Below are 15,804 nucleotides of genomic sequence, written 5' to 3'. Positions count from 1 at the left end.
TCTGCAAAATATCAAGCAAAAGTGTTTGAAATGACAGGAAATCTGTACTATTTTGGAGTGAATCTTTCTGAACTTGTAAAAAACCCTGTTGTTGTGCAAAGGCAGGACATCGTTAGCCATTTAACAGCCATCAGATCCTCAGCCTAGGTCTCAAATATTAGACTTTAATTGGCTAATACCACAATCTGCCTCTAAAGGAAAAGTTTTGCTAAGTTCAAATACTTTAAAAAGATGGCAAGTTCCCCCTTTTGTACTTGAAGGACTTTGCTAATGTGTTAAACATTTTAAAAACTTAAAGCTTAGGATTTCAACAGAAAAGAGCATCAGTAATTTTCTACCTAATTTATAACCACAGATGTGGAACCGGTCCACCCCAGTAGTTTTTGGGTGTGCTCATATTCTTCAGCCACAGTAAGTCACTGGTGTTGCCCTCCCAAGTCTGAATTATGGCAGATGCCAACAGGATGCGATTTTTCAGACAAAACCAATGCATGTAACACTCCTTTCTTCAGTTACATGCATACACCCTAGTGCTGCTCTTCCTTCTGTATAATACTGTCACACATAAGCCAGGCATAGTACTTTACTGAGTCACATATTGGTAATTCACTCAGCACAGACATCCTGATTATTTCATATTGAGCATAATAGAAGAAAACTAAGCAAAACCAACTGAAGCCCCAGAGCCTTTATGCACAAGACTGAGCTGCCTCTGAGATCATGCTGTCACAGAGAGGTCTCCAGTTGCATGGCATCAGTTCACATTTATGATATGCTATGGTATAATTTAGCAAAGAATAACTTTAAGAATCAGCTGGGACTACTTTTCAGCTCAACAAACCATGTCTCAGATGAATATATTTCTGCTCAAGCACTCATAGATGCACAACGACTGTGCAGCTGGCCCCACTTCTGCAGATTAGAAGCAGCTATCCCAAATGAAAGAGGAAACATTACAGAAATCCCAACCTCTCCCACCAAACCTCCCCACCGACCGAACTCGGATGGCTTCACCACTGTAACTGGGGGAGGAGACCTGTGGCTGAGAAATGCATTCACCCTGCAGTCACCTCCCACAAGATAAGACAGATAGTAAAAAGTGAGACATGTGGATGTACTTATCACCTTCTCCAAAGTGATTAGTCTTACTGTACTTGTTTTCAGGGAAAAATAATGCAAAAGTGTCTTGTTGGCCTGGTCACAGCTGACATGCCCCCACCAGCTGTTTCAGCTCACCTCAAAATGTGTCACCTGGGAAAAGGATGGATGCAAGTATTTTGAAGTTCAACTGCGCTTAATTAGCAAACCTTCTTGTACAAGTTCAAAGAGTTGTAAGAAATGGATAAAAAAATCTCAAGTACAATACTTTCATCAGCATGCATTCTCACCTAGTAAAAACAGTATCTTTAATCTTCCTTTTTATATTAATCTAGATTATACTTTATTTATAACATTGTATTATCCTTTAATTTCACCAGGAAATGCAGCTACTGAATGTTTTATTAATGACTTGTTTTTTCAGTAGCTGATATATTTTTTTCAAGGCAAGTTGTGCAAGGCCTAACAACATGAAAACAATTAAAGCAAAAGAGGAATGTTGAGCGTATCAGGGTCTTAGGTATCTATCAGTATTAAAAAGTTTAACAAACACAAATGACATTGTTGTACATTCAATAACATTACGAAATTCACATGCTATTAAAGTGATAACAAACAAATATATACGGTCATACATACTGATGCATGTTAGCTTTTCAATTCCTATCAATTACGTTCAACAAAAAAATCAAGATAGCTGAAGAGCCTGATCCTAATTTTGCAGGCTGATCCATGCACACAGCTTTTAACTTAGGACACAGGAGCTCTGGGTGGATGCAAGATCTGTGCTGGTGGATCACTTTACAGGAGGGGTCCTTTGTTAGGAAAATATGGACTAATTATGCTGACAAGTGGAAACTGGTTGCTTATGAGGTTAAATTATCTGGGAGGCAACTAGATTATACTACTTGCTCCCAGACCAGAAGAGTGTTTCCCCAGAGCAAAATCATTAAGTTGTGGAATAGCTTTCTTCAAGCATTTACAACTTGTATAATTGCAGATTATTCCCTTAGGCCCTATAAAAACATCTTCTAGCTGCACAGTTTAGAAATTCATGAGTAAATATAATGGTATTTAAAAAATTTGCATCTACTCTAATCCTCTTTTAGTCTATCATTTTGTTTTGCTAACACTTTTACTAGAGAATGAAATAGCAGAAATCTTGAGTAATTTTGGTTGTCATTAAAATACTGTATATAAACAGGAAAAGTCAGAATAAGGCAATCTCAACACAAGCTTGAGGAATGTACATTTTCATGCCCAGTAGAACTAACATTTCAATTTCTTCCCAGAAGTAGTGGAATGTTTTTTGCATATAAATCCCCAAATACTTTTTGAATTTTACAGATAAAAAGCATTATTTCGTACATCAGTTTTAAAAGCATTGGCTTGGTATTTCCTTCCATTTTGTCTGCGGCAGGACTATGAATCTGGAAGGAAGCAGTTCAAAGAAACTCACAACATATAGAAGACACCTACTTCCATAAAACCAAATTAAATAGTATTTTGTTTCAAATGCCATCTAGAAACACTGGATAGATGTATATGAAGTATATGCATTATGGTAGGTAGTTAATTCATCCCCATGTTTTTACCTGCCGGTATTACTGCAAATAACACTGTTTCCATGACATGCCTTATGGAACAGTTTACTATTTTCATAAGCAGTCACATGCATTGAAGGTAGGATCACCAGCCAGTGCATTTGGCACCCCAAAGCAGAACCAGAGAGGCCAAGCTTACGAATCTCTTGCTGAATGACAAGTTAGCTGGTGTATGAAATGACAGATCTCAGCTGAAACAAGGAAGCACACATTGACCTAAGACATTTCTTCTGGAGCTGCTTCTGCTTCCTGAGTGGGTTTCTCTTCGGGTTTGCCGTCATGGATGGGAGACGGGTTACAGCTGGGCTTGTTGCTTTCGTGCGCACTGTGACCGCTGGCACTGCCAAGGCGAGTTGATGCCACCACAGCTTTTACTGCAGCCTGAGAAAGAGAGGATCAAGCAAACGTTCCTTAAAGGACACAGTCTGTCAGCACTGCAGCCGTAGCATCGTCCCGTTAGGGAACGTAACCACATTTAGTCTTCATGGTAGTGTCACATTCGGATACCCGCCTGGGCCTGGGCAGATTTAGAAGGCCACTTGAAATACTGGACTAAGGTTTAAAATCGCTGCTTTCACAAGGTTACAAGTTGGCCAACATGAATCAAATTTTTTTTCAGCTGCACATGCTGCATTTTTTTTTAGAAACTACTTCAGATCTCTTGTGCTGAAGTTAAATGGCAAAAATAAAGTTATCTTCCATCATAATAATAACAGTATTGCCACTGATTATTCCACAAAAAGTTCACAAAGGGAAACAATATTTATCACTATTGCACTATTGCATATGCCAAGCACAATGTTGCAGAGCCTACAGGCAACTTGCTATGTATATATATAAATACATATTGGGGATAGGCTCTCATATCACATAAAATGTCACAAAATGAAGACATGCATTAGGAGAGTTACATTAGCCCTTGCCATGAAGACTTTTATTGCCTGAAAAAAACAAACATACAGAGGTGAGGAAAAGAAATACTAATCTCTGTGTACAACAACTCCAGCTATTTTTGGCTTGGCTAGCTTTCTGCTTAGGCATCACAGAAGAAGCAGGTCTGCAGGAAGGGATGAGGAGTATAGCAAGTTTTGTGGATGGTTTGGAGAGGTAATTGTGCAAAAAAAAAAGGAAAATAAAAGAAAAATGAGATGCTAATGAAAAAACAGACTATATAAACATTGGCAAGAAAGAAGACTCAGCTAATATAGAATATGAAGTCAAAGTGCAAGGCATGAGCCAATGAAAGCAGCAATAATTTTGGAAGTGAGTCTAGGCCTCTTAAAGGAAAAATCACAGACATCCACATGAGTGTTGAGAGGACTTTGGACAACACAGAACAGGCCACTCAATGATATTACAATGTATAAAGATACTTCTAATGTAATTTACTCTCACTAATCATGTGGTTGTTTATTAAACAAATTCAACACAATCTATTAAAAAAAAACAAATAATGACTGACAGCTTAAGAGTTATTCTATAAAAATAGGTCTTTAAGTAAAGAAAGCCTGCTGCTGGACTTGTCTGTTGGAAAAGAGAGGATAATTTTATATTATTCTTACTAACAAAATAACAATTAAAGCATGTATTCACTACCCGGTTTTCTGCTTTGCTCTTATTTTTTGGACAGGAATTAATTGTCTAAAAATTCATGGTTCATTTTATGCATATATATGTGTAAAACTATTAACTCTACAATAACTGCTAACTCCAGTTAATTCTCTTAATAATTGGAGATTTGGTCATTTAATCTTTAATAGAAAAGTAATGAAGAAATAAACTTATAAAAAGCAATAGCTTTTAAATATAGAAGTATAAGTTGGTTGACTATAGGGATCTAAATAAACTGGGCTTCAAAAAAATCTTATTCGTGATCAAAGGTGTAAAAATATGAAGAGCATGAAAATCAAAACATGCGAAAAGGGCATATTTCTTTGTCACCTCCTGGGCAGGGAATGTAACAGCTCATTCAGAAATAATGAAATTCATGACTCTGCTCATGCTCTGAAATCATTGTGATATAACAATATTGCACAGCGTCTTCAGTGAATACGCAGGTATCTTGCTGTAAGGGTACAGAAATCCTTCTGAAGAGAACAAAGTTAATAGACACATTTAGTCAGTTCTGCATGGGCAAAGCATCACTGTGAATTGTATCTACAGTGTCTGAGACCTTTGTAAATGACAAAACTTTTTTCTTTGTCCTGTAGAGATTCTCTGTCACAGTTTCCTACTAATACTGAAAAAAACTGAGCAAAACCAAAGTTAAGGGTCATTGTTTGTGAATTTGGTTTTGCATGGGGGCTGTAAAGCTCTCAGAGAAGATGCTTTTTATTCTTATTCCCCAGGGCTACAAGGGCAGCTTCGCTGGAGCTGTTGGTAATTTCTGTGCTGAAGTATCCCTGGCAGTCTCTTCTAAGCAGACACAAATCTTTAACAACTGAAGGGATTAGGCAAGAAGAAAGTTTTCCGATGTTATGTCAGTTAGATGCCCAGCTGCCTGCTTCTTCCCATGATAGGTATGTAGATTAGATGGTAAAGGAACATACTGGTGACACAAAACCTAATGGTATTTTCAGCACAGGCCCTACCTGCACTCCTGCCTTGCAGTGCTTAATTTGCAGATAAAGAATGCTATTGCACATTTGCTCTCAGAGGTACTTGGGAATGCATGTGTGGGGCCTGTTAATTTCAACCCACACATTTTATGGACCTGCATGTCTGAAATGCTGACTCTAGATCATACAGAAGGATGGCTTAAGCTCCTGCTTTGTATTGATAGGTGCAGAAATTGAGGGTGGCTTACAAATCAAAATATGCTATAGCAGATAAAGTATCTTCCAGATTCATGGATGCTCATGAAGAAACTACTCTGAATTTTGTTCTTGCTGTTCACTACTCTAAGGATGTACCAGCAGTACAGGACAGACAGATAGACAGAAGCAAGGAAGGAAGAAGGGAAGAAAGGAAGGAAGGAAGGAAGGCAGGAAGGCAAGGAATTTGCAAAAGCTGTGTATGTTCTCAGCAGTTCTGTCTGTGTAGATAGAGTTTCCAATAACATGACCCATTTTTTTTTGTTTGGCTGCAGACATTGACTAAGCCAGCTTCAAATTTTGCATCTTCATCAATCATCTTAAATAAAAAGCTTCCATACCACTATGGAATGTTGTCCTGAAAAGTGTGCAAGGTTTCTGTAAGGCTACTAATTTAATTGCATGCTTTCACAGCCAAAACAGAGACTCTGTCCAGAGACTTGCCTTAAGTTTACGCCGAGCATTGAATTCTTGAAGTTTCTTTTGTGCGTTGTCCATATGTGCAAAGTTTGCTGCCTTCCCTGTGACCCATGGGTGCTGCAAAGCCTGTAGAGTGGTGAGGCGTTTCTTGGGGTCTAAAACAATCAACTTTTTGACCTGCACCACAAGGAAGAAACACAAGACTGTTAACCCTATTCTTCATTTACGTTTACCGAGCTTTGCATTTTGGGGCTTTGGTCTTGGTTTGGGAAGCATCTTAGTGAAACACATTCTAAGAAACCAACAAGAATTTGCATTCAGGTCTTTACATGTATTTTGTTTCTGGAGTTTCTTGGTCCTCCATAAATAACATCTAAATAAGACAGCCACTAAGGGGTAAGAGGGGAGAAAAAGAATCAGCCAGTTACCACCATTTCTAAGAGTATGTACAAACGCAGCTGGCCTGTATCCGGCATAGGCTGTTGTATGTCTGAATTGTGACGTAAACCCTAAGAGATTCTCAAAGTACCCCCAGCCAGGCAGTTCTCTTAGCAGTATCCCCACTTGTGGATTTGGACAAGGTTTAAACTGTATTAGAAAGTTTAAATTCTAGTCTGTGCAACTCGTGCAGTCACTGCAAGGTATATCACAAATGAAATGTGTCTTTCAGTCACTGTAAAACCTCATGTACACATCAACTAAAAAGTACTGTACAAGTATTTCTCTCTTAGCCCACTCTGAAAATAACTCTGTTTATGCCATTCTTTCTGTTATTGAGACCAGGGAAGCTGCAGCTCTCCAAACACAACAGTAGGACATTTTTGGGAACAAGACACTGCAGACATACCCCTGGGAGTGGAGGTGGTACAAACTGCTGGTTAAAAAGTGTGTCCAGTCAAGCTGCATTTCATGGGTTTTGCTGTATGTCTGGACAAGTGGTGTTTTAAAAAAACAGAAGGGATGAAGTAAAGAAGTACATGGATGGTACTCAGCCTCGTACTTGCACAACTCTCCTGACTGCACACCCTCTTGGAGCAGAGTGCAAGTGATGGCACACAGCTCCACCACTGCTATGTGCCCAGGTGTGAGGGGAGGACTCGCTTTATGGCCTTCTGAAATTTCCCTACAAAGAACTATTAAAGAAAGATGGTGCACTGAAGTAGGTGCAGGAGAACAGGCATTGTGATGAATACCTGCTGTGCATCCACAGAAGAGGTCAAGTTAAGCAAATCACTTCAAGTCAACACCCCAGAACTGCCCACCGCATGGGTTTTGAGAGCCATGGGCTTCATCCTTATCTACAACTTGCTGTACAGTATTCAGACCTGAAACTCTGAGCTTTACTGTAGCAAAATAGTAGGGACCAGTTTGGATCAAAGTTCTCTGTATACAATAAACAAGCAGCTTTGCTGCAGGCTGTTGTTTATTTGGGTTTTGACAACACAAGGCAGTAAATTATATTTTTTTGACCTTAGAAAAACTTCACATCTAATACAACAACAACAAAGTACTTTGAACTTCTATGGTCCTTCTATTTGAGGCATCCTGAAGTACTTTACAAACACTAATTATGTAGTATTTTATGGCGCGGTTTGTATAAGTAATATGAAACTGAGCATTTGAGTCTTCTGTGCTAATTATATAACTGAATTATTCGAGTTATTGTTGACTAATAATCAGACTCAAGCATACCTATCTTTGCAGATCAGTATCTCTGGGATCCAATTTACTTTATCCAGTAATACAAGAACACAGTGCAGATAGCACAGCAGCCCTTGCATTTTGCTAATGGACCGTATTTATTAATGGTGAGTCTTTCCTCCTCTACTGAGAAAAAACTTAAATGGACAGAAAAGGCTGTCAGCAAAAGCAGGGTGGGGTGGGTGTGGGCTTCACTCCTTTTTATAGTCTTCCTCCAAAGTTCAGACTTGGAAACTGCACAAAATACAGGGCTTGTTTCTACATTCCCCTGAAGGTGGTTGCCCGGCAAAGCGGAGCAATGAAATACCTCAGAGCTAGCATGAAAGGCAGGCATGCCTGAACACTGTGTCAGCTGCCAACAGTCTGTGGCTTAGCTCACAGACGGACCTGAACATCCATGGTTTTGAGTGCAAAATTACAGCACTGGACTGACAGGGGATATTTAACAGCACCATAATATACCAGAGATAAGAAGAAGAAAAGGAAGGAGCCATATGAACAATTAATTAACCAATTATTCTGCCCCCACCCCAAAAATGACTCTCTCTCTCTCAGTGGAAGTGATACTAGCCAAATATGTGTCAGCAAAGACACTCCAGTCTCGTTGTTGCTTTAAAACTTACTAAATCCTTGGCATTCAGAGACACATCATCCCACCAGGGGGACACAAAGTCATATTCACAGTTCAGGATTCTCTTAAACATGTACTGATCTCCCCTTTCATCATAAAATGGTTCAAAGCCACAAAGTCTGCAAGGATAAAAAAGAAAGAAATTATCAAAGATTAGTCTTGTGTCGTTAGAAACAGTTCCTGTTATTATCTTCCCCTACTTAGTGTCCTGTAGACCCCTTTGGGAAACCAGACCTGGATGTACTTATGAACTCCTAATTCTACAGAGCAGAGCAAAATGGGGTCATAAGCATTCATAAGCAGTGGGAAAGGCTGATCAAATTGTAAATTTTCCATTTTCGCATGTCTGTAATTGGAACTATTAATATAGGGACTTACCATAAGAGCAGTCATGCAACAATTGATATCTGTTTACCTTCTACATGCCAGTAAACATTTTCTAGCAGCTCTTTGTTCTGCTGGTCTCAGACTGAAGTCCCTTGGACTATTTAGTCATTCCTCAGTCTGAAACCTTTGCTCATCCCTGCTCTCTTCTGTGAGTCTTCTCCAGTTTATGTGTCTTTTTGAAGTGGGTGTGAACACCATTCAGTGTGAGCGCACCATAGAGTTGCAAATTAGCGTAATGATGTTTTCTATTTTAATCTACATTTCTTTGCTAACAACTCCTGACCTTGGATTTGCTTTTTTTGATTGTTTACAAGCACAGAATTAACATGTTCATAAAGCAATTATCAGAATCCCTGTAACTCTCTCCTGAGGGACAGGAATTAGCTGAGGAACCACATTTTACCTGTGAAATTAGAAGTTTTTATATGTCCAGTTAGGACTGGTTTTTGCTTATGTCCATCACTGCATGTTCTTTCATCCTACCATCCACAAAATATAAAAACCTTCAGCAGGTTTTAATAATCAGCCCTTATCTTTACTTAGGTAACCTACATATTATCAAGCAATTCTGTAATCTCACTAACTGACTGCATTTATGAACATATTGAATAATACAGATCCCAACACAGATCCACACTGCTGGCCCTTGGGAAAGCAAACTCATAGAAGTGGTTACCATTTATATAAGATCCTTTTTTCTGCTTCATTGCACTCTAATCATGCCTGCACACATAATCAGATGTTTTAAAGTGAATTTCCTATTCAACCAGTAAGCATTCTGAGCTAAACAGCAAGTCTGCAACTCTGCCTCCAGAAAATGCAACAAGCAATAAGATGATGTCAGGAAAACAACAGCAGACCATAAAGAACAAGACATCAACTAAAACAAATCGAGAAAATTTAACCTTACATTTTAAATTGTTTTTGTATTTTTAAACCCAATCAGTGTGCTTACTGTCCTGAAAAAGGAGAGAGATGTTCAAGGAAAAAATGTGTTTTGGGGAGTGGTGTGGAGCTGTGGGTGGAACAGCTGCATCACTTTGCACTGCTGAAGAGGAGAAAACCTCTACTGTAAGCACATTCTGGGCGCATTACTAATTTCCAAGTCTGGCAGAGATGGATTAAAACATTCAACCTCCAAATACTGTGTGCTTCAGTAGGTCGAGCTGGTCATAGTCCCTCTGCTGCTCCCCTCCCGTTTGCCTGCCTCTCCCACCACCATTTCTGAGCTTGCTTCAGGTCGGCCCCTATCCCCACAGAGCACCTTTGCTGAGCAGAGTTGTTGGGCCACTAACTGGTTCAGTCAAACCTGGCTTCGGGATACCAGCTAACTGATGACATACAGTGAGACCATGCTTAAAGCTTGCTGTGACTGCATTGGAAGCCTTCTAAGTGATTGCCTATTTACTCCTGAATTATTTTCATCTCAACTCACTACCATCACCTATTGTTGTCTTATTAACAATTCCTATGGATATGCTGCTACCTAAAAAACCTTCCATTTCAGCAGCCAGATTTTTCACTACATGCCAAGTTAGACGAATAAAACTAGAGGTGTGATTTCAAATTAGATAAATTAAATCAGGGTAAGACCCAGTGTGGCTGCTCTTGATTTCATTTTGTTATGAAAACTCATTTTATTATGCTGATTCATTTTAAGCCAATTATGTACCAAATAAAGTCAATGTAAACAGCTGCAAAATCAATTAAAACTGACCAGACAGTGTTTTGTGCCTTTTGAAGTAAGTTAGTGAAAAAACAAAACCACCTTTGATTAAATCAATGCAATTTTGACTGCAGGCAAAACCTCTGTATTTGCTGACTGCTATCTGCATCTCGAATGTGCAGTAGAACTTCTAATGTGCTGCAGGAATACAAAAGGACTGATGCTCTTTGTTGTTAAAACTAGAAATATGGCTTCCCTGGAATTATGACAGTTATCATCAATAGGTCTTAATATAATTTGCCTCAAGAATAATTGTTCTGTCAAAATACCTGTCAAAGTTTTTCTCAGTCACATGGTAAGTCCACTTTGTATTGGTGAGAAGATACAGTTTTATGCACGTCTTCTGTAGCATGGTAGTTAACTCTTATATCCACTCTATTTCAGAGGTACATACAGCAATGTATTTTTTGACTGTACATAAGTGCATTCCCTCTACTAAACTATGGGACTGAGACATGCAACACTGTTGTTTAGGCTGCGGGATTAATGAATTAGTTACTGTACAGGTACCTTTCTGGTCTCAGCTTCTAATCCATCAGAAATATTGATCTACAAAGCTTTACACTCAATAGAAGAGTTTTAAATGTGGAATATTGTTGCAGCTAAATGGAAAAGATAGCCAAGTGGATTTGACTAGCACCCTTTTTGCCTAACTTGCTGCTGTGGGTCAAATTGGATTTCTAGAGGGGAGGAGAGGAACAGAAGGAGGAAGAAGAAGAGGAGTATCTGTACTGGCGGTGTCCTACCCACAGCACAAACTCACACGCTTGTGTTTACACCAGTGCAGAGGTTTAATGTGGCTTGGGAGCATCTCCTAAACAGCTGGGAGGTTTTCAAAGGCTGCACATAGCAAATGTCACTCCATATATTCGAACAGGAATTTCCTGTATGTTCTCGCTTGGAGCTTGCCTACACTTGAAAGCAAGTTCTGCTTAAGGAAGGCTCTCAATCTCAACTACAACAACTATCCCTCAATTGTTGAATAACTAGGCAAGCCCATGGCTTAATCTAGATACCTTTGTAAAGGGTCAACAAAAGGCACCTCTCCAATTTCAGGGACAGCCCTGCTGGCAAATTTTACAACTCTGCTACATGTGACCCCTAGAACTGATGAGAAAAGATCACCTGGCAGGCAGTATGTGAGATGTGATCTTCTACAGACTGAACCAGGCCTTGAGACAAAGATTCACATTTTAAAAGGAGCAGGTAACAAAATGGCAAATAGGAATATTGTAGCCTATTATTTACAGGCACCCAAAAGGAGAGCCATGACTTATTTGAAGCTTATGTACAGAACAAAAGATGTTTTCTGATATTTCCATCAGAGTGTTTATATATCCTTACAAGTACTTTTAGTATAAACCCTAGAAAATATAATTCTTTCTTTGCAAAAGACACAAAGAAAGTAACGGTATTATTACACACTGTACTTGCTGGACACAGTTAATGAGTCCTAGAAGGGGAAAGAAAATGGCCTGGATGTATAAAATCCTCCATATCTTTAATGTGTATGTGTAAAATCCCATTTTCTTCCCATAAAAGGCATCCTGCAAGTATCATATACAACTACACAAGCCAGCTGAGCATTGGTGTGGCCAAGGGAATAAATGAAGTTAGTTATTCTCCCATAAAAAGAAGTGTCAATACATCAGATACAGTTTTCCCTTCTCAATAATATTCCTTTGAAAGATTCCATCGATACAATAAAATAATTACAATGCTTACCAATTGATTTAGGACTAGCCATATTAAGATGCAGGTGCAAGTGCCTACCTTTAGACACAAATGTTTTGAAATTTTGGTCTTCAGTTGCAACTTAACTGTTTAAAATATGTACGGCCAGCATCGCTCACAGCCCTCTGTTAACAGTGTCTGGTTATCTTGTAAGAAGTGGAACACTTCAACATTAATCATTTAACCCATCAGACTGATTTGCAGACAGAGGGTTGAGGGCTGTTCCCTGCCTCCTGGCTGAGATGTTGTGAGACAGCAACACTGATGCTGCAGCTGAAGCTGTAGCAATGTCTGTGGCTGACACAGATGGGGCAGCTGCATTTGAGAATATTCACAGGCACTGTGGAACTACTGCAAGCACCTTAATTTCTCCTTGCCCCATCTGTAGTTGAGAAACTACTTAGGATCATAGTATATCTCACAGTTTATGCAAATGAGAAAAAAACATACGATGCTTTCTGACACTCGTATGCTTGTATTTTTGCTTTCAGCAGCTTTGCTGCTATTCATTCACTTTAATAGCACGATTCTGTGCAGACCTTGCTGCTGTTCAGGAAGAAGTGTTATATTTACCAAATATATAACCTGAGTGTTTTGCCATGGTCCTCTAGGATTTGACTGACTTAAAGAAGATTAGGAATATCATAATTAAAGTTCAGGATCTTGTGTCTTCCAACAGCACAGCTCATAATGTCATAAAAACCTGCAGGTGCTCACAAATGAACCACTCCGGGGCACTGTCTGCACTTACAGGATGTAGGTGATAATCCCCAGAGACCACATGTCCACCTCAGGGCCATAGGCACATCCCCGCAGTATCTCTGGTGCTGCAGATGATAAAACACTTGTCATTAAGATGAAAGTTGAATGTAGAAATAACAGTCACAAAGTCAATTTAAGCTCCATGCACACTCGTAGGTGTCTTTTAAAAAGTTAGGGCCTGTTCCTTTAAGCGCTTAATTAGGCAAATGATTCCCTTCACTGAGTATAAAGTAACAGAAATCATGTCCAAGCACAGCTAGAATAAAATGAAAAGTGGACTTTGGGTTCAAATTGCTTTTTAGATTTGTGAAAGGAACCACAGAAAGCTACAGCAGCACTGGGGCTGCAGTGTGACAAATGAGGTGCTACTTTTGCTTCAGTATTATTTTACTTATTTACTTGGTACTTAATTTGGGCTTTATTTTTGGTGTTCTGTTTTAATTGTAAGGAAAGACAAGACCATTTCAGGCAATTGCTTTTGCTGCAGTGCAGAGCAGGTGGAAAGGCCAGGCAGTCTTGGGGGACTCTGGCTCTGCAATGGTGAAGAGGAGTTAATCTCTGCTCAAGCAGCTTGACAGACACACCTCAAGGAAAGCTGAGCAGACTGCCACATCCCCCAGACGGTGTCTGTTGCTGCTGTGTGTAACTAAAAATGTGCATGGCTGCACACTCAAACCGTGATGTGCCTACCTCAAGTACACCTGCCCCCTTGCCCCCCAGCCCTTGTAGCTCCACGCATCCTCAAGGTTTGCCTCCAACTGGGCAAACCTCCCTGGGCAAAGCTCCTGAGGTGGCAGGATGAAAATGCCACATCTCCAGAGAAGGAAATGGAAGTGCTTGATACTGGGGGAGGCAAGACCCTTCCTTCCCTCACCTTTTGGCCACAGAAAAAAGTACCCAAATAATTTGGAAAAAATAATTAAAAAGACACTGCTAAGCCACACGTCCACGTTATCAGTAGCCCTTCTTCTCAGCAACCATTGTATCTGTATTAATATCCATCAGATATATGGCATGGCAGCAAAGCCCCTGAGCCCACTGGTTCTAAGATGCACATGGGATGGCGGACACATTTCTAGGGCACAGTGGAATTGCTGCACCTATGCCCATCAATGCTGCAGCACGTACTTATGCATCTCTTTGCCCTCTTGAATTACACTTTCACAGTCATGAGCAGCAGGGCCAAGAAGGGCTGGGGCTTCCCAAAATGTATGATAGGTCCCTGCTGAGCCTGAAGCTTTGGTTGCTCATCCAGACTGACCCAGGCTGCTGGCACGCTCCTGCTTTGTTCCCAGCCTGTGCAAGGTCTCCATTGGGGCAGCTAGCTCTCCCAAGGAATGGGCAGCAACATGGCATGATTTTAATCAGAGTATGCACAACTCCCTAATGGCCTCCAGGCAGCTATCTCAGACTTTTTCAACTTACCTGAAGGATTTACTGTGCATGGAACACATGAAGCATTTTCACAAAGCATTAATATAGCAGGCAAAGGACATTAATCACTAAGTTTGCTCCATACCACTTGTACAGCTGGCAGCTGGGAAAAAACTTGCCAGTCTAAGTGCAGACTTTCCCTGTCTTCTTATTCTTCTGCTAAACAGATGAACAGAGAAGGGCTGGTTTTGAGAAGGGACACTAGGTCCCAACTGATTTCAACTCAGGTCAATCTGTAGCTAACAGGACAGCCTACATGCAAAGCAGCCAATGGCCTCAGAGAAAGAGATGGAGACGGACCAAGAAAAGAGATGTTAACCACCGTTCTCCCTGCCATGTTTGTTAATGCCATGTGGGGGGTTCTGAAGTAAACAGGACGGTTTTTCTGTTTAATGGCCAATATGCTTCCTCTTCTAGAGAACAGGATGCTTCTTGGGACGTCTTCTTGCTCAGGATAAGGGCAGAAGACACTTTCTGTCCTTTTGCTTTTCTCCTCCTTCCACCTCAGTATTGTAAAATGGCTACAAAGCAGACCAAAGATTTGTATGCACAGGTCTGCCTTGCCATCTGGACTGTGATTACACAGTTATACATCTTGTAAATATAATTTTTTAATATTTCCAGGAGTTTGCTTTTGGTGAATGGATTTGACTGATACATTGCTGTTAGTTTAGAAGTTGGCTGTAACAGACTGATCATGAATCACTGCTCTGCACTGGCTTATTTTTATGTGCTACTGTCAGACACCACTTATGCCCTTCTTGTTAAGTTCACTGAAAGCAGAATATATCAGCAAGTTAAGTTCTTTGTGACCATCTTCTTGCTTTCAGTCCTCTGCATCACTTTGCACATCCCAGGGACTGTAGATTGGTAGGTCTTGACGCCAAAGTATCCAGACTCCAGTATGTGTTTTTGTTGCTGTGTCCTTTCTGGAGAAGCTGCTGATCGCTGGGTGGGCAGGATGTGGGAGTCAGCAGCCTGTGACTATCAATTATTCATGGTTTAATTTGGCATTTCAACAGTATTCCTCCTGGGTTTCCTCCACTGCTGGAAAGTAATGCTTGAATATTTTCCAGGCACAAGGAATTCTGCATGGTCAGTTAACTCTGGTTGTAAAGCAAGGATTGCAGGTCCATGTCTGTAGGCACGAAGTTCCTTTCTTTTCTCAGTACAGACATTCACCCTCAACCGTCCCCACCAAGTCATCCCTACTCTGAGAGCTCTTCTGTAGGAATCAGCCTTATCCTATTTTTATGCTATACAAAGACAGGCATAAAAAGGGCTAAATACCAACTACAGTTTTATGGCATTTGTAGTATAACTGTCACAAAAGAAGACAACTAGAACGTTAATAGCCATTATGTAAAGGACAGTTTTACAAAACTAGGCAGAGTGGAATTCAGTGCTACTCTAAAGCATACTTGGCACCTGTATGTGCTTGGCAAAGAATGCCATACAAGGTGACAGACATGTCACCTGAATTGTATTATCAGC

The 15,804-nt window shown here is 40.2% G+C and overlaps 1 protein-coding gene across 1 annotated transcript in view; it reads right to left on the bottom strand.

Moving 5' to 3' along the window:
- Nucleotides 1–1,366: 1,366 nt before the first annotated feature.
- CAMK4 (calcium/calmodulin dependent protein kinase IV) overlaps nucleotides 1,367–15,804 on the bottom strand; it is a 183,024-nt gene continuing 168,586 nt past the window's right edge. Inside the window, exons 8-11 of the mRNA XM_069777186.1 lie at nucleotides 12,866–12,941; nucleotides 8,260–8,386; nucleotides 5,960–6,112; nucleotides 1,367–3,083 (exon numbers count right to left, since the gene is read on the bottom strand). Coding sequence (XP_069633287.1) covers nucleotides 2,919–3,083; nucleotides 5,960–6,112; nucleotides 8,260–8,386; nucleotides 12,866–12,941 — 521 coding nt within the window. The 3' untranslated portion in view covers nucleotides 1,367–2,918. The remainder of the gene's footprint in view (nucleotides 3,084–5,959; nucleotides 6,113–8,259; nucleotides 8,387–12,865; nucleotides 12,942–15,804) is intronic.

The sequence above is a fragment of the Haliaeetus albicilla genome, chromosome Z (assembly GCF_947461875.1).
Source record: "Haliaeetus albicilla chromosome Z, bHalAlb1.1, whole genome shotgun sequence".
NCBI lineage: Eukaryota > Metazoa > Chordata > Aves > Accipitriformes > Accipitridae > Haliaeetus > Haliaeetus albicilla.
This window is presented reverse-complemented; position numbering and strand designations above follow the sequence as displayed.